The sequence below is a fragment of the Pararge aegeria genome, chromosome W (genome assembly GCF_905163445.1).
Source record: "Pararge aegeria chromosome W, ilParAegt1.1, whole genome shotgun sequence".
NCBI classification, from domain to species: domain Eukaryota; kingdom Metazoa; phylum Arthropoda; class Insecta; order Lepidoptera; family Nymphalidae; genus Pararge; species Pararge aegeria.
Window position 1 is genome coordinate 1,623,172 of NC_053207.1, and position 20,231 is coordinate 1,643,402.

At 33.4% G+C, this 20,231-nt stretch overlaps 1 protein-coding gene across 1 annotated transcript in view; it reads left to right on the forward strand.

Annotated features, from left to right (window-relative positions):
- The window catches only part of LOC120635927, a 65,334-nt gene extending 47,877 nt beyond the window's left edge, over positions 1-17,457 (forward strand). The window contains exons 2-5 of the mRNA XM_039907139.1: positions 5,135-5,323; positions 11,424-11,695; positions 15,215-15,749; positions 16,558-17,457. Of these exons, the coding sequence (XP_039763073.1) occupies positions 5,135-5,323; positions 11,424-11,695; positions 15,215-15,749; positions 16,558-17,376 (1,815 nt within the window). The 3' untranslated portion in view covers positions 17,377-17,457. The remainder of the gene's footprint in view (positions 1-5,134; positions 5,324-11,423; positions 11,696-15,214; positions 15,750-16,557) is intronic.
- The last annotated feature ends 2,774 nt before the right edge of the window (positions 17,458-20,231 follow it).

Consider the following 20,231-nt stretch of genomic DNA (forward strand, 5'->3'; position numbering starts at 1 on the left):
AATGCCTAGAAGTTAGTTAGACTAAGGTATAAACAGCCAGATTATAACCATTATAATATATTATATAAATAAGTTTGGAAGGTAGTCGCTTTAAAATTAAATATATAAATAATACTTATGTTGTATAGTCTTTCATATAACAATTTTACATGAATAATTTGCTAGAATAGGACACTTTAAATAAGTCCAAAAGTTTCAATAAGTAGATGAAAAAAAAAACTGAAAAAATACAATATAAAAAAAGAAAAAAAAACAATTATTACGTTTTAATTAATATTCAAGTATGAGAACTTCAATATTAGTTAAAACATTAACTTACATTTAAGGCATTTTAAACTAGGTTTAATATAAAAATACAAAAAATATATATATATATAAAAAAATTGCCCAGAAGTTAGACTAAGGTATATACAGTTGCATCATAAACATTATAATATCTTACATGAATAAGTTTAGAAGGTAGTAACTTTAAAATTAAATGTATATACAATACTTGGGGTGTAAGTGGGTGTGGCTAGTACCAGTCAGCCTCCCAAATTGCCAACCTCACCTGCACGTGGTGCACCCTGCCGTTTAACCGACGAGGCTCTGGCGACCGACAAGTGGCGGTATAACCACTTCGAATTGGCTAGGCTGAACAAATGGCACAGACCGGTGTCGGGCAGCAGCGACGCCGGGGCGATCAGTCTAGCCCTGCGATGACCAACCCGCCTGCCCAGCGTGGTCATTATCGGGCATATCTTTAATGGGAAGGAGTTTCAACTCCCTACAAAAGACCTATGTCCAGCAGTGGACGTCTATCGGTTGATGTGATGATGATGATACAATACTTATGGTAAAAAAGACATGATAGATTAAGTAATTATTAATGGTTCCTTGCATAAAATGAGAACTGAAATCAGGGATTTAGTAGATGTTTCGGAGTCTCCTAGACACCAAATAACATCATGAAATCATCCATTTGATTTGTGTCTTTTCTAAGTGGGCATTAAATAAAATTGCAAAGCAATTCTTTAGCGGGCCCCCTCTCTCTGGACCTTTAAGCTCCGATATCCCTCATGAACTCAGCATAGGTTCCTATTTAGGTACGCTGATTCAGTATCGATGCGTACTTAGGTCGGGGAGCGTTGAAATAGCATTGTTCGCGATACACAGCTACTTAAAAACTATTATGCTATTATGTCACGTTACGTTATAGTTAAAATGTACATTTTACCAATATAATTTTTATTAAACTGTAAAGATGAAAACAATGCTGAAAGGAATAAACGGAATTGCTATCAAGGATGCACCTCGATGAAAGTTTCATGTCCGAAAGTCCAAATTTGACCAGAACCGCTTTAAAAATCTTATGGAAAGAGTTAACAACTCAACCAGGGATCTAAATGCCGGCAGACATATTTCTTGGGAAAACAATAAGTTTCAAGTTTGAATAAAATGATAAAACAATAAAAAAAATACCAAAACATGTTTCCAAAATAAAATAATTAAAACAAATAGTAAATCAAAAGTACTAATAAAATATGAACACAAGTCTTAATTTCATAATGTTTTCTATGAAAATATAGATACATTTAGACATGTCAATTTAGTTCAATTTGGAGATTTATGTTCAAAGTATATCTAATAATTAAGTAGATTCTAAAAACTATTTAGTCATGATTACTTAAAAATAAATTAGAACTAATATAGTTTTAGTTTTGTTTAAGTTTTTTTTTGTTTTTTTTATTGGCATTTAGCCAAAAAATATTTAAAAATACAAAAAAAATATAATATAATAAATATATTACAACAATGCACACATCGCCATCTAGCCCCAAAGTAAGCATAGCTTGTTTTATGGGTACTAAGATGACTAATGAATAATTATATGAATAATATACAAAAACATTGTCCAGTTGTGGGAATCGAACCCACGGCCTTGGCTCAGAAAGCAGGGTCGCTGCCCACTGCACCAATCGGTCGTCAAAAAAAAACAAATATTAGGAATTAAAGTTATCATAGTTCAAAATATAATTATTCTACCATATTTATTATAATGCTATATTACTATATTAAAGAAGGAAAAAAAACACAAAAATAAAAAAAGCCCAAAAAAATTATAAAACTTGTAAAAAATTAAAAAAAAATACAAAGTTTGGTAAAATAAAAAAAAAAGTATGTGCGCCATTTTAAAATAAGTTTTGACGCAGCAAAAATAAAATAATAAAAAAAAAACAAAAGATAGAAAATAAAAAAAAAACACAAAAACCGACTATTTCAGGCTCCTCAAAAGATAAGGTGCAGAAAAGACACAATACATGTATATTTTTTATTATCTTAATCTCTAGTAGAGTGGAATAGCCAATCACATCAAGTGGCAGTAGTGGGTCGTGCCATGAAGAATAACATGATAATTATTTCACTCGACGCGCGTTTTACAGCTTTGCTTTAAAATGCGTTCTATAAGCATGTCCAGGTTTTATTATATAGCTGTTGTCACATCTTGTGGCTCGGTTGGACCGAAGTTAAACCATACAGGTCCACATTCAGGCTACGAAATAATCGGAAAGTTGTAACTACTACTAACAGTAAGCTTATAATATTACGACTGCAGAAACTGTACACATTCGAGTATCACAACACTGTAACGCCAAAGTAGAATACAAACTTAAGTAATAAATTTGGGAACTAAAAACCAATGATACTATTGCGAGCTTGTTAGTTTAAGGCTACTTACCAGATCTCGTAAATTTAAAGACCTCAGTAAATGTTTTATTTTTGATGTAAAATAATATTTTGAGGTAAAATCCTGGAGGATCGGCAATTACTTAATAATCTAATAAGACGGGTTATTGACTGCACCAGGGTTCTAAGTTCTTAAATACTTCAGCAAACAATTAATTTGGTAATTCTGAGGACCAATGGTGCGAGGATGTTTGACACAATATCTGTGGAATTTCGAATAACATCTAATAAAGTCTGCAATACTTATGATGTTCAAATATCTTAAATATCAATAAAATGATTTAAAGAAGTATAAAATACAAAAAAATAGACATTACACCTAGACAGACGTCCACCATAATAATCTAATAAGATCCCATATCATACTACATTATTATTATAATGCGTCATTGACAATATTATTAGACATTCTAAAATGGATAAAAAAAAAAAAATTAAAAAAATGAAAAAAAAACTATGATAAAATAAATAAGTTAATTGATATCTCTAGATCTCATTATGGGTTAGGAAACATTTGCCGATTAGTTTACTATTTTAATTATCTTCTTTGTTAATTTGTTTAACGTGCTATGTATTCCATATTACATATTATTAATGAAATCATAAAATAAAGAAAAAAAAGAGAAAATCGAAAATCCAAAAAAAGACCCTTGTACATATTTAATTTAGGTAAGCATTTTAGTAAATATAAATATAATTAATTAATGCGTAATCAATAATAATGGTTATAAAAATTTTTTTAAAAAAATAACAAAAGAGAAAAATAATAAAAAAAAAACTTCATTTAGGTATCCTATAATTAATATCACCACGCTAGATTAAAATTTTATTATAAGTACTATAGTTATAGGTCTTCATTTTGTCATATATTTGTAATAATTGATCAACCGTCATTATTTTCATAATTATTTATAAATATTACACGATTGGCGGTTCGATTCCCGGCAACAGGGTCATTTTGGGAATTAATAATTTCTGATTTTTATTCTCGTCTGGTCTGGTGGAAAGCTTCGGTTTGGGCTAGATGCCACTAAACGAGAAAGACGCGCCGCTTTAAGAAATTTTTAGCCGATTTGGGATATGGGTTTCATATAACTGCTAAACTCACAAACAGTTTAGCCCGCTATCATCTTAGATTGCATGATTACTTACCACCAGGTGAGGTTGGCTAACTGGAAGGGCTACTTGTAGTGAAATAAAAAAACCAATACTTACTAAAATTAAAAAAGATTTCATCCTTAAAGTTGTTATTGTTCAAGAAATCTAGCATCATTGCCCCTTTGAATATCCAAACTAATTAATATTTGGCTTAGGTAGTTGCCACTCCATGGTTCCTCAATACTATTCAACTCAATAAAATAAGAAATAAAAAAATTAGACCAAAATATTATTAGAAAAATAAATTCTTATTTGACATGCTATTTGACGGTTTCTGTTATATTTCTATATATATCTTAGTATTTAAGTATTCTCCAGTGATCTGGGAAATACTTAAAATACCAAAAGCAATTTATTTAAAACTATGTTTATTGTTGAATAACGCAAGATATCTATTAGTTTAGAAATTGAATAGGTTCGTATCCAACCAGAAACATTAAAAGAAGCGAACGGACTTCTAACAAATTGTCCATGAATTGAATCGCTGATTAATACAACGATACGATCGTAGACAACATATTGTAGAAAAACCGCTAAGAAGGTAGTCAAGAGTAACAAGACTCTTCTCTTATCTATGGAACATGATGGTCATGAGACAAAATGCATATCTAATTGTTTTACCCATTTTTTCACGGAACACATCAAAATATATTATTTCTTTCTCAAATTGTTCTATAGTATTTACATATTTAACAATTAACATCAAACATCGCACATCAAACTGGCAATACGAATAATTATTGGAATGGAGCAATGGAGCAATTTGGGAAAATAAGAAGTGAGCTCAGGTGAAACCTTTGATTTTGGTTTTATGAAATAAATGGAGAATAAATTATTCATTTTGTCCGATGACTATAGCAATGAACACTATATTTGGAAAAAAAAAAATTTTTTCACACACTACCCACATTTCATGCAATTATAGCCTTTTAATATACAAACAAAAGTATATCCGTAATCATTGATTTAATATATTACCTAGTAAGGCACCTACGTTTTTTGGGTCATTTATTAACCACGGGGAATCTGTATTATGTTACAGTTATACAAAACAAACAACTATTTTTTTGTTTATCACTAAGTTTTTACTAAGCTAACCGCACAATTTAAAAATATTTCTATAAAAAAGTCAAGATCATGTAATAGATAACTTCATGACTACGTAACATGGGGTTTTTTATTAAATAATCCATGTTAAGTAGTCATGGATCCTCGGGGTAGCCTAAATCCCTAGAGGACGCGTCCCCAGGTGGCGGATAGGAGGATGCTCGATGGAGAGTCAAACCTCCATAGGGTAGGAGGATACTCCGTTATCAAACCCCGCACGCAGGCTTCTTCAACATATAGGCTGCGTGCGTGCTGGGTGCTCAGGATGGAGTGCTCAGAAGGGACGGCAGCGGATGAGCCCCTAGCGGGCCAACGGTGCCCGAGTCTCGAAGTGAGTTACATCCTTGGCGTTAGGTGGCAACCGGCTGTGCAACAAAAGCTTTAACATGATGATCTTGAAAAAACAATAAGTACGTAAAGAACTAAAGAATTACTAGCTCGTGCCTCCTAAGCGACGTCGGGTATCCCCCAAAGGCGACAGCAGAGCTAATCAGTAAAGCACCGTAACAATGATCGAATCATGTGTTATTAGCTGGAACATTTGCACGAAGACATTACGCAGTGTTTAATTAAGAACAACGTCGTATCGACATCTGCTATGTGCTAAAAACAAAATAGAAAGAGGGAAAGGGATTTAAATAATAATACTTGAAGTGGAAAAGATGCTGTTTAAACCAGAAAGTTATTAAATTAAATAGAGCGAGTGTCTATTGCAGTTTCACAGACATCTAGCCTCGGATACCCTTTTTTGTATCTACGCGCCACTGATCGTATGACCTGAAACAGATAAACAAGTTTTCTAGGAAAAATTGTGGACATGAATCATTTACCTGTAACAGATCAGAGAATTATCGGATGAAATCTTATAGGACATGTGGGCATTGGCACTGATGTATTTGTAGATCATCATGGGGGCTTTGATTATTGATCGTAAAATAAACTTTTATTTAAAAATATTTTGCAGCAAATCGAAATCTAGTGTAAGTAAAAAATATTTTAAGAGGATCACGTTATTACCTGAAAAGGTGGGAAATCTAAAACACAAATTGACTTTATAAAGACATACAAATAATTTCAAACACATTAAACTGGAAAGCTATTCCAGTCGAATCATTAAAATTGCAACATTGGCTTACTATTAGCAACTTTACAGCTCACGACAATAAGAATAAGAAATCTAGAGTAGAGGATTAAATGTCAGGAACAAAGCACTGAAAAGGGAAGCACTTTTAAGAATAATATACTAGAGGTAGCGACTTGTCATTAGACGACTCGCACACGGTAAAATTGTCTAAATTTAATGATGCCTGTACGCCCAAGTAAAAACTAGGCTGGGTATCTTCTAGAGTTCTCTGCATAACGAGAAAGATTCCAAATGGTGGAATAACAACGCCAAAGCCCAGTTGCTTTGCCGTTATTCCATCTCTATCTCTCGTATGTCGGATACAGTTATCCGAAAGAAACAAAGATAAGAAAATAAGTTAGAGTAAAAAGGCGAGTAAAAGATTGCAAGAAGATCATTGTGATAGAAAAGGAAAATGCAGAGATGGGCCTTTAACAGCAACTAAAACTAGCTTCTGACGGATATACCTATTTAAAATAGCTAAACAAAGGCCAGTGGCGTGCATAGGGTTTTCGGTCAGGGTATGCATAAAAAAAAATAGGTACTGAACATGCTATTTTGATGTTACTGTATAATTTTATTTGTGAGTAGGTACCTAACCTAAAATTGTTTGTGATACCCATGTAGATCTTCTCATCATCTCCTATTTCCAATAGGTATAGTAAGCTCTGAGACGACCGACTAGCGAGTTTTTAAAATTGTCTGCCATTGCGGCAATTACATTAAATAATGTTTTTTAGTGTAAACAATAAACAAACATAGGTATTATTATAAATAAATAATGAAACAAAACATTGATCACTGCTATTCGCCTGTTTCTGTAAGTCAGTCAGAGCTCTTTTTACGTGCCGCTCCTTGTAGGTGCATTCCTTCCTTTACGAATAATCTCAATTAAACGTTAGTTAAGAATTAGCTCTAAACTTACCTACATTTTCCAAGCACACTGAACCATCAATTCACACGCCGAATATAAGAACTTTCTTACACTAAGAATATTCCTCACAATCATTTACAAACAGTACACTGTCACAAAGGTTAATGTTAACAATAATAATTGTAACTATTTACAAACAACCGTACAGCAAACGAAAAAAACAGTAATTAATTCTAATTCGGTGAATATAAGTTGTTATGACAGAAGGTAAAAGGTAAACAATAATGGCGCTGAGCGATCGCCAGCGATAATGAGAATATCATAGTCAAAATATGTCCGTAATATTTTCTTAGTACACAAATGCTATTAAAAGTTGTCATTTGAAGAATATTACTTCATCAGTTACCAATGGCACCTGGTATACGTTAATAATTTATTTAACATAATTCGGCAACTTTTAATTTGGTTATTTTAATATACTTTTTGAATAATTTAGGTACTTATAAATTTCTAAAGACCTTGAATGTAATAAAATTCATTGATAAATTTTTTAACTACAAAAAAGAATTATTGCCGTTTAAAACAATAACAAACAAAGCAAATTACTTGTGCTTATAAAAAAACAAAGCATACATTTGGATTTCAAATTTCCGTAAGCAGTGCTTTTAAGATTTGCACACAAGCGAAACCCCTATACTGGAAACCTGGAAAACTCGCACACATAGAAAGAGCCAAATATTGTGTAAGCACGCACGCGATTATATCACTACACACCAGAACTTCCTTGTGTGCTGGTGCACACAAGTAACGACAGATGCATTCAATCGCCGTGCTTCTATGGAGACCGCGGCGGCGCGGCGCATTAATTCGAGCGACGAATAAACGATTTGCCCGGCAATGGATACTTAATCGTGAAAACCCCAGCTAATTTTATGAGATTTAAATTATATTTAAAGCGTTATTTTTTATTTAGGGATACTGTTTACAACTCAAAATTAAAATATAGTCGAAATATTATGCAGTTTGTCTATTTTAGTTCTAAACCATGACACGGGACTTGTCCATTGATTTACATAGAAGTGCGGCCGGTTTTAACTAGATGGCGCTTTTATAGTTTTCTATAAATTGTTTAATTTTTTTTCAATCTTTAAATTTTAAGTCGTCCTTATGGTCTGAGAGGCCCTGAGGTCAGGGTATGCACTGCTTATTTGCATCTATGAGATGCACGCCACTGACAAAGGCATACTAATATGAAGGATTTTAAAACTACTCAAGACATCAAAGAAAAAAGGCACCCTAATCACATTACGTGAATAGGTGGTTCGAATGCATTGCAAATTGCAGAGTTCCTTAGACTGTCTGAGTTTGAAGAAACAAGCTTACAAAGATCGGAATCAAATCACAATCAAGGAAGTCAAATAGACTACTTTCATGATCAAAAAATCTAAAAGCCTGATGACAGTGACAGATGTAGTCTGTTTAACTAGTTTTTTTAATAATATCCTCACAGGTGAAGTAATACCTGATGCTCGAAGAAACCCACACTTTTTCCCTTTTATAAAAATAGGGAGGACCTAAGAGTGTGCGGAATCTTCCGGGGGATGAAACTCACTTCAGAAACTCCTTCTGAAAAAATCTCTGAATGAGTGCCCAGTGAACGTATATAATCACGTTAACGGAAAACTAATTTGGTTTCACAGCGGGAAGAGAAACCATGTATATTTCATGCCGTAAGACTGGTAATGGAAATGGCGAAAGAATACTGTCAAATCAGTTTAACCGAGTGCCGAGTACTGTGAATTAGTGCAAGAATACTGGTTTAGACATCTTGGTGGATAAAAAGTATCGTTTTGCAAGTTCGACTTTCAAAAGAAAACCCTGAAAGTACGTACGAAAACGGCTGGTTCTAAGGACCATTAATAAGATATTTGACATCTACAAAGCTTGAATCATGATACATCAATCGTCACCATCATCATCAGCAATCCGTGGACGTCCACTGCTGGATAAAGTCCTATTGTACGGGTGTTAACATTTCACGATACTTTGTAAGGATGCTTAAACACATGGACATCCAAGTCACAATGTATATCGGTAGTTACATTGGTATCTCAGATGTGATAACGATAGATAATTTTACGAAGTTTAATCAAAGTGGTGAATCTATAGCCTGCTTATACTGGCTTTATTGGATATTAACATATTTCCCGATATTTGCCTTAAAACCATTTCAATACTTTTATAAGTTTAGTCTTAAAGAACTTGGACGTAACCCGTTGAACAGTTTCATGATGCCAATGAGTGATGAGACCAATTGAACCGCAGACGTCACTGTTCGTCGAAACCGTTTATAGTAAAAGCCGTGTGGCACCGGTAGAGTAGAATGTTCCACCCTTTCCTATCCCATGGGTGTCGTAAGAGACGACTAAGGGATATCGGAGAACCGTATACCACCTTCAGGTTTTCCACTTGTAAGCTAGCTAGCTGGCTTAGCAAACTTCAGCGTCCTCAGAGACCTGATCAACAAAAGCCTCCTACCAGATTCCATGTTATATAATCAAGATAATTATAATAAGTGGATGTGTACCAGCAGTGGAACCTATCACTAATGATATAATTTAATGTAATCCATCATTTTGCACGTGATTCATACTATCTTCACTAATATAATACTAGATACATTAAATTAAATTAATAGATAAATAGAAAATGTTAGTTTAAATTAATCCATTATAAAACAAAAAAAAAAAAAGTAGTACACTAATACTACTACTATTATTAATACTATTAAATTTTACCCATAAAGAAATATAACGAATACACACTTAAAATTTTGTAAGAAATATAGTATGACAATATATATATGATCCATAAGAACATTTTATAAAATATTCGATGTATTTTATAAAATAAAATGTAAATAAATTGTGTGTTATATAATAATATGAAATGTAAAAGCAGCATACAGGTTGTATATAGTAACTATTAAGAAAATTCACATTCAATTTCATTAATTCATCAACAATTCTTAACTACGTTCACGCTATTCATTATTTCATTATTGTAGTACTTAATAAGATTTAATACTATAAATAATAAGTTTAGATTCTGGACAACAATTACTAACTTCACTCTTTTAGTAATATTTATTTATAAAAAAACAAAAAGAAAAGAAACAAATATCCATTAAAAATTCATAAATAACATAATAGTTATTAACAGTTATGAATAATTAGATATTGGATAGAAGCAGGCGTTACTTTGCGGAAATCCATGATATATTATGAAAATTAAGCTTAATTTGCTATACTCCGCGAAAAGCAGAAGAATCTATATGGTGCAATTTATAATCTTAACAATTATTCACTGTAAAGTCAACATCTGAGGATGCTCTGGTTTCGGAGCGAAACGTGCGTAGAGGGTACATTGCCGAAGATCTGTTTGGTGTGGAGTTTAAGGATTGAAGAAATTATAAATTACACCATACAGATTCTCCTGCTTTTCGCGGAGTACTTGTAGCAAATTAAGCTTAATTTTTATAATGAACGCTTAAAGTCAAGTTAGCGCAGTTTGGCTTTCAAAACATATTACTTTAAACTTAAGCACGGCGACAAATATTTATAGGATAATCTATATGTATATGTAGTTTTAAATTCATTATATTAAATTAAGCCTTTTATTAAAAAAAAAACATAAAATAAAAAAGTGTTAGTATATATAATAATCCGTAAGTAAATTTTTATAACATATCCACTCAACACTAAATAGGTTTATTAAATATAGTTACTTTTACGAAAATTTACATTCATCATAGAAGTTGTTAGCCGAACAGACTCTGGCTTTTTTATTATTCACTTTTATGGAGTGAAGTCACTGAACCATTTTCAAACCAAGTGAAAGTTCTTACAAACCAAATGCAATTTTCCACCATCCACCCTCAGCCTACATAGACCCACAACGCTGCTCCATTGCGTGTCTGTGGGTCTATGCTCTTTAATAACTGCGCACGATGACTTAACGCCTCTCTGAGTCAAGGTACTCGTAGTTTACACCACCGTTTTTCTAACTACTGAGAATTTCTTAACAATAAACTCAATACCTAACAAATTTCCGGCCCGGGATCCTAACTCTGGGTCTCGTGATCCGTAGTTGAACATGCTAAGAACTGGACCAACGAGGTAGTTTACGGGTTAGTTTTAAATCCATGTTAGATTTTTTTATAAGTTAATCAAATAAAATTCCTAGCTTGTGGTCTGATAGGTTGTGGTTTTTGTAAAGTACGCGTGTTCTAAGTTTGTAAGCCACATGTTGCTGCGCAAATATTCATTATATTTGGTACATGTGCAAACGTCTATGTAAACCAATTTCAGTGTGGCCAAGTTAAATCATACTACTCCTGCTTTGAGCCAAAGTCTGATATTGCAATTGTGTTAGGTGGGCGGTCTATCCGACATCCCTTCTTTATACTCACACAACCTTAGCGCCACTCTTAACAAGAGAAGGCCTAAACATCTCCTTCACGACCCGGACGATCAGATTACTACTGACAATGTAATCAATAATGTACACACAATCAACCTCTGCACGACGAGGCCCCTGACTTCTGACGTCGTCCGGATGTGCGCTCACACAACGGCCTCTGAGGCGTGCGGACTAATCACCATCCGAAACCCCGTCACTCTAATATCCCCGTCGCCTGAGCCGAGGTTCGCCCTCAGGTGGACAATCCCGTCGCTTCTTCGAGTCCTAGGGCTCAAACTCTTCCTGGCAGAACCTCTTTCCGCAATAATAATTATTAAAATATTATGTGCAACATCAAACTTGGACTTTAATGTTTAAAATTTTATTTTAATTCTACGTTTTTTTTTTTAACTTTAGAACCTTATTAATAAGTAAAATAATTTTGTATTGCAGTTATATTTAAAATGCAATTAATTAATTTTGAAATTATTTACAAAAGTTGTGAGACCTGTAATAAGGTGAACATTTACTTAGCTCACAACGTAGAAACTTCGACAAGAAAAAATATATAAGCTTTTGGTTTTCCTAAATAAATAAATAAAATAAAGTAAAAGAAGGTTGTTTGCAGCACTTTTTTGTAGTTCTATCACTATCATTTTTCGTGAAAAAACATAATGTAACCGAGTGAACAATACAGGCTAACCTAGTATGGGATACCAACTCAAATTATATTTGTGGCAACACTGTTTAAAATTAATAAACATTTTTTAATTGATTTATTTAAGCGCGTCTTCTGTGGTATGATTACCATCTTTCTTCTGCGGTCATCAACTATTGTGCCCAGCGTGGCGTATATGGACAAACCCTCCCGTTAGAAGAGGCCTTTAGTCCAGCTGGGGACTGTTATAGGCTATTGACCGCTCACTCACTTTTGTAATAGCAGACTTGGTGCCCTGGTTGACATCAAAGACGTTTACATCTCGGATATCAGTGTGTACAGAGCACAGGATGAAATAAAAATGTACAAATAATAAAAAAACACATTTAAATTTTAAGATAACTGCTAGACTAGTTTATACTGACATAATTTTTAGAATACGATTAATAATTTAAGATAACAAAACAAAATTAAGTATACAAAATAATAAAAAACAATGAATTGGATAAATAAGTGCTATATAGGCTTTAGATTATTATAAATGAATTCGGCGTGAAGGCAGAGGAAGGCACTCATAAATTTACGTATTTTTTAAAAATATTTTTTTATTACAATAAAATATAAAAAAGAAAACAAAAAAATTAAACATAGGTAGGTACGCTATGAACTATACCTACCTATTACAATCTTTACTCTTCTATACAAAGTTATTAAAAAAAAATATAAAAAAAAGAAAAATATAGTTAAAGAAAATTAGGCAGGCAAATTATTCATAAGTTAGTAATGTTAAGTATGACATAATTATTCAGAGCCTCGAGCATTACCAAAAATAAAGAGTAGTTGTAGTAGTGAAATATTATCATGTGAAATATTATCACCGGTAAAAATTTCGAGCAGGTCCTAAGACAACCTAAGTTAGTATAATTAAGTATAATTAAGTTTTTTTACTGCTTTACTATTTCCAGAAACGAAAGAGCTGATTCTGAAGGTACTATGTGCATTAGGTGCATAATATGTTGGTATTACGTTGAGATCAAATTATCCACTCGTACGATTTAAGATAATTCACCAGGCGACTTTGCGGAAATTTGTTTTTGTCATATTTTAATTTTATTTGAACTATATAGTGACGTTAATATGCATCCTTAGCGCATTAAAAAAGAAGTAGCCCCTTACGCCAGTGGTGGTAAAGCTTTGTTTTGTTCCGTAGCAAAATGTTTAGAAGCGAAAAACTTGATCATCTTAGACCACATTCGCACTTCCAATAAGCTGAGATTGTGTCCAAGCGCCAGTCAATCAACAAAAAGAATACTGATAAAACATAAAATGTGATATCAGAATATATTTGAAGTAGGCACCTTCTTTTATACTCGTAACTTTTTGACGATGGGTTAACTAATTCATAATTATTTATTCCGTAACGTAGGCTCGCAGTATGATCTGTGATATAGTATATATACCACAGATAGTACCCATATTTGTACCTAGTAGATAGGTGATACTTACGAGTATTCTGTATAGTGATTACAGGAGCTTTGTAATGTTTCATTCATAGCGATATATTACATAACGATGTACATAAGCGGTATTCTGTTACTACAGAAGCTAGGTTATATAGGTTCAAAGCAATTCCTTGAAGCAATACTCTAGCGAAGTAGTAACACCGTTAAAGTGATAGCCTAAGCTAGCAAGAGCTTAACAAACCTGCGAACGATAAAAGTACATTTTATTTTTTATAACTTGTCTTATAGTGTAAAGGATATTTTCATTAATTTTTAGCGTTAAAAAACAAGTGCGATGGAGTAAATAAAAACACAGATACACTAATTGTCGATTGGCGCAGTTTTCAGCGACCCTACTTTCTGAGTCCAAGGCCGTGGGTTCGATTCCCACTACTGGAAAACGTTTGTGTGATGAGCATGAATGTTTTTCAGTGTCTGGGTGTTTATGTGCATATTCTAAGTATTTATGTATATTATTCATAAAAATATTTATCAGTAATCTTAGTACCCATAACTACGCTTACTTTGGGTCTAGGTGACGATGTGTGTATTGTCGTAGAAAAAAAAAGAAAAAAAAAACATGTAAGAATGTTTTTTAATATTTAACTTATTCAAATTTAAAGATAACTTTTGGTAAGATGTCGCGTAGAAACCGATTAGGGCATTTGAGATCACCATATAACCAAGTTACAACCAGCACCATAAGCGCTATATTCAACACTGAAATAATATCAGGATAACTTTAAAAACATTTTAAAATCCACTTGAAAGACTTCTTAGGCTTAGGTTCTTTATATACGAGTTTATTTTTCACACACTCTAAACTATTAGCTACCTAGTTTTTACCTCTTTACAGTATATTCAAACAGATCGTGCATCTTTCAGCCGAATAATCTTTCAATGGGTTTCGGCGAGTGTTTTTAGGCTGAAATCGATGGTGGGTTTCGTGTTGGTTTAAGTGTTATAGTGTTCCTACGCGCTCGCCCAAAAAATAAAAGATGTTTAAAAATATCTTTTGGTTTCGAAGACGTTTTAGATTTTATTTAGTTTGTTTTAAGTTATATTTATAAAACAAACTTTTACACTAAAAGGTAACAAAAATATTATTTACATTATAAGATCGTTACGAAAAAATATTTTAGCTGTGTATCGGATATCACATCATGCGAGTGCCGAGCTAGGATTAGGGTATCACAAAAACGTGCTTTAAAAGATATATGTACATACGTAGACACTAAAGCTTTACTACTACCAGACCAAATGACGAATGTAAATTCACGTTCTATATACCTTCTCACTTATATAAGTTCACTTAAAGATCCCTCCATTAATTAAATATACCTTATTAATGGAGAACTTTTTCAAGAAAAATCTCCAAAAACAGATTAAACTACCAATAATAACGCGCAGTATGTCAAACTCCCAACTTATTATTCCACAAAGTACGTACGGAAGGCAGACCCTGGATTGTCTAGTGCCGACTTTGCTGAACAGCTTGCCTTATAAACTAAAGCAGGAAATAAACGCTAAAAACATAAAGGAGAAACTTAAGACATTTTACTTTCAAACTAATAAATGTAATAATAAAGCCACGGATACACTAGGGGACAAATGGAGCAACATGTTGCGGAACATGTTCCTCAACAACTACGTGGAATGTGCCGACATACATGTCGCGGAACATTTCGTCGACCACACTTCTCAGTGTTTATAGAAATGTCGCCCGAGGAGGTTGTGGCTATTAGTGCTGCGTACATAGTAATTATATCGAGTGTGTTGAAACGTAAGAGAAAGAGAAGGTGGTGGATGCGGAATTTCTTATTACAACGAGATAGAAGAGTTAATATTTTAAGTGATCTCCGAATGTCTGACGGATCGTTTGTGAATTTTACTCGCATGTCATCATCTGATTTTGAAATATTATTGCAAATGATCGCACCTTCCATAGCCAAACAGGATACAATATTACGGAACGCTATTAGTCCTCATATCAGACTAGCCATTACATTGAGGTACTTGTCGACTGGAGATTCTTATGCTTCTTTGTCGTACACTTTTCGAGTGTCAAAACAACTAATACGTAAAATAGTACCAGAAGTTTGTAAAGAACTGATAAAAAAATTGAAGATATTTGTAAAGGTAAGTTGAAGAAAACGCATAATTTTATTTATAATTGTATTTTAATCTTCAGTAAAATAAATTTTAAAGAGTACAAGATGGATATAGCGATCAACGTAAATTAATTAGTATTAGTGCCATCAATGCTATTAGTGCTCGAGGAATCCATATTTGCAAGTATATTTTGTATAATATGCTCTTCAGAAGGCTCGGGGCTAATATCACTGGATGCAGTGCTATAGCCCTGTTGAACAACTGACTGGCTTTGATTATTATAACTTGTACGGTATTTTCCTAAGCGTGCATCTAATAAAATATTATTAATATAATATTTAGCCATAATTACACTATGTTCGTCATTTAATGCACGTAACTCAGTTCCTACGTACTGTCCATAAACATCGAATTCATCTCGGGACATCATTCTGTTTTTAGCAGCATGCAGAACTTCATAAGCCTCCTCCAATCTATCTTCATTGGGGTGGCTCCTCTTCCGAGTTGGTCGCGACGATGAAGGTGTTAGTGCAGGGGTTGTGGGTTGCTCTGCTTGATCAATGGTACTCGTAGATTGCGATTCTAGTTGATGAGGAGATTGAAATTCCGGAACGGAAGATTGAGAATGTATAACGACATCTTCATCCGGAGACGAAATCGAGTTTTGGCTTTGTGGACTCTGAAAAATTAATGATATAAATATTAAGTTAATTATTATAATAAGAATATACTAAGTATAAAACACGTAGTGTATTATATCAAACATCTGTTAGACATGAATCCTTAATTATTAGTACGCAAAAATAGTATTTAATGTATCATTATTTCTTTACAGATCCCAGCTACTCCAAATGAATGGAAAACCAAGGCTAAAAGCTTTGAAAATATATGGAATTTTCCGCATTGCGTTGGATCTATAGACGGTAAACACGTTTTAATCCAAGCTCCTTCGAATTCGGGAAGTGACTATTTTAACTATAAGGAACAATTTAGTATTGTCCTATTGGGTATTGTCGATGCAAATTACAATTTTATCTATGCAAATTGTGGTGCTAAAGGAAAATCTTCTGACAGTGGAGTATTCCAAGAGACTGCTTTTTATAAAGCTTTAGCTGATAACCAACTCAACTGGCCAACTCCAGACCCAATACGACAAGATGGGCCGAATATGCCTTACGTACTTGTAGGAGACAGCGCCTTTGCACTGACAGAAAACATGATGAAGCCATATCCCGGTAATCATGACGTGGGTACAACAAGACGCATTTTCAACTATCGATTGTCAAGAGCTAGAAGAATTGTCGAAAATGTGTTCGGTATCTTAGGTGTTGTATTTCGTATATTCCGAACTCCCATAACCATCCTACCCTTTAATGCTGAAGTTGTTGTAATGGCGTGCGTATACCTCCATAATTTTTTAAGGCGAAATAGTCAATCGAGATCACTGTACAACCCACATGGGACTTTTGATTCTGAAAATGTGGATCACGATATTTTAGAAGGATCTTGGCGCAGAGAAACTGGCTCTGTTAATATGTCGAATTTAAATGCTATGGGAAGACGCTACCCTGAATCTGCAATGGAAATAAGAAACAAATTTGCTGAATATTTCATGAGTGAAGAAGGACGTGTTCCCTGGCAGAATAATTTTTAAATGAATAAACTAGTATTGTACTATATTTTTTCTTTTAATGTTACTGAACAACGTCAATCCTTTTAGAAGTGAAGTTTTGTGGGTGAGGTGTGTACAAATCTTAGTTTATGTAAATATTATAGGTACGTATTAATTTGTTACTTTTCCTTTCCTTGTGTGTCCGTACAATAAATTATAAATAAATAAATATAAATAAATTATAAATAAAAATAAATCCGTTTGCGCTAAATTTGTCGCAAGTGATGTGACCGTGATTACTGATTACAAATGACAAAATAACTAAAGTATGACTTACGTTTGTGTCCAAAGTGTCCAAGCTTCCAGAAGTTGTGGCTCCCTTTAGCAAAAATTTCATTGCATCGTACGCAAACCATGCACTGGACTTCACGTCCTCTCGTCCACTACCAGTAGTTTTTGACGATTTCACTTTCTTCCTTTCTCGGACAAATTGCGAACGCAGGGTATGAACTTTGGTTTCTATTTCTTTTCTAGGCAATTTAAGCGCCTTGGCAATATCCTCCCATGCATCATTTTTCTTTATTTTATTTCGATAGTCACGGTGTGAAGTATTCCACAACAAGTCACGACTTTCGTAAAGCTCTATAAGCAAAAGCACGGTATCATTTCCCCACACTACAGACATTTTAAAGGCACGTTGCGTACGCGACTACACTCAGTGACAAATGGCGCAACACTGACGCGGGACACGTGCGCTCGCTCTCGAGGCGGGAGCAAGCAACATGCCCCGCGTCACGTACAATGTTGTGGGTCATGTTGCGGGACACTATGCAACGTTGCAGCGTCACGTATATTTTGTGTTGCGCGTCATGTTGCGGGACAAAATGTTCCCTAGTGTATCCGGTGCTTAAACAGCTGGAACATCCTGTGTAAAGTTTACTCAAACGATAAAGTGCGATATGTGGAACTTGTTGAAACGCGATCATTATTTTTTATATTTTTTTAGAACTACCCGTCATATTTTGTATGTAGCTTTAAAATACTTTACCTACTTATAATTCCGAGCGCTTAACGTTGAATACCGGTGTACGGATAAACCCGACTGGGTTTTTGTTACGCCGTAACAGATATTATTATGTTAACATAAAAAATGTATATTTTTCATTAAATAAATAAATAAAATCCACGGAGCAATCAGTTGATTTGCAATCTGTCGCCTACTTACCACATATAACTGCATATATAAATTCAATGAGGTATTCAAGTTACTCGCACGAGCTACTAGTGCAAGCTACATGTCCATGCGCATGTTACTTAGGTACATAAGTTACTGGGGCTTCTTATTGCTTTTGTTGCGAGCTTTCTCTGATCGATCGCAGCGCTGAACACCTATTTATTGTTTTATTTTCAATATTCTTTAAAACCGCTAAAAAAAATGTCTGTAATATTCTCCCTTGAAGTCAATTAATTCTGGTTTTGGTAAATTACATTCTAATGTTCTGCAAGCCATCTGAAATGTTATATTCATATTTGTACTTAGGTTTGAACTATGACTTGTAATCTTGAATGTATTGTTTATTTTGAAGATATGTTTGTACAGTCTGATGCAAACTTTATGTCGTCGAAGTAAGCTTTGAGCGTAGTTTTGCGCCTGTAGTTTAACTGTACGCGTATCGTCCCGATGATATGCTGAAACCGAATATTCAATTCTGTAGATCGAAACACTCGAAGTTCGAGAAATCATAAAGTTTGAATAGGACTGTAGGTACTAATCTAATGCTTGCATATGATGTACAATTTAAAAATGATTTGTATTGTTTTTTTGTTTAGGGAATATTCACAATATTCCCTCTATTTTAAAAAGGATTATTTAAAGAGATATGTAAATTTGCCTTCTTTAAAAATTGTATTTGTATAACAGAGCACACAATAACATTAATTAGAAGATAGGTACCTTCACACATAACTGTGCTTAAAGAAACTGTTGTAATTTGCCTGTAATTTTTACATGTACTTCTTTCAACTCTTATACTTCAGATGTTTTGCTTTGTGACATTTTAAATCATAATAAGACCGCCACCACGAGTTTTATAAACCTTTTAAAAATTTCCGCTTTGTTTATCTAAATGCTGTTCTACTCAGAGCAATGGCTCTATCTTTTCTGTAATATTTTCAAAACTTAATTTAAACGTGTTCAAATATACTTTTTAAAAATGACTGGCTGATTAGATTATTATTAATAATAATAAAATTTAATTAGAGGGGATAATACACTTATTTTTATCATCTGTAGGTATTCATAATTTATATTACAGTAAGTTCAGTAGTTAGTAGGAGAATAATTAAAGTGTTATATCCCTCATAGGTAAGATACAAATATTTTAAAGATATCATATCACTTAGATATTTTATAAATCTGGAGATTATAATTACAATGTAATTACATCGTAGTAAAACATATATTTTATAAACATCGAAAACATAAAACACATGCGTTTCCAACTCCGTTTATACCATTGTAATGATTGACTTCATTAAAAATTTATAAAATGTAACAAGTAATATATGATAATACTAATTCCTAATAATGTAAATAAAATGGTAATGGTCAATCAAATAGTTGCTTTTGGGACATTGAAAGTTTCCGTTTCGGTTGGATACATTGATACATTCGGTTAAGTTGGTTTGGTCTCTCTGTGTGTTAGTTGTCTATACATCAGAAAAAACTAGCATATTTGTTATGCAAGCGAAACATTAAATTGTTGACGTCTCGTTCTATTCCATACTGTGATTTTTGCAATTATTGTTTTTGAATGTTCCCACGGCGTATAATTTCGGCACATGTTGGTTAAATTATCATATTGTATTTGAAGAAAAATAGCACGATTGTTGATTAA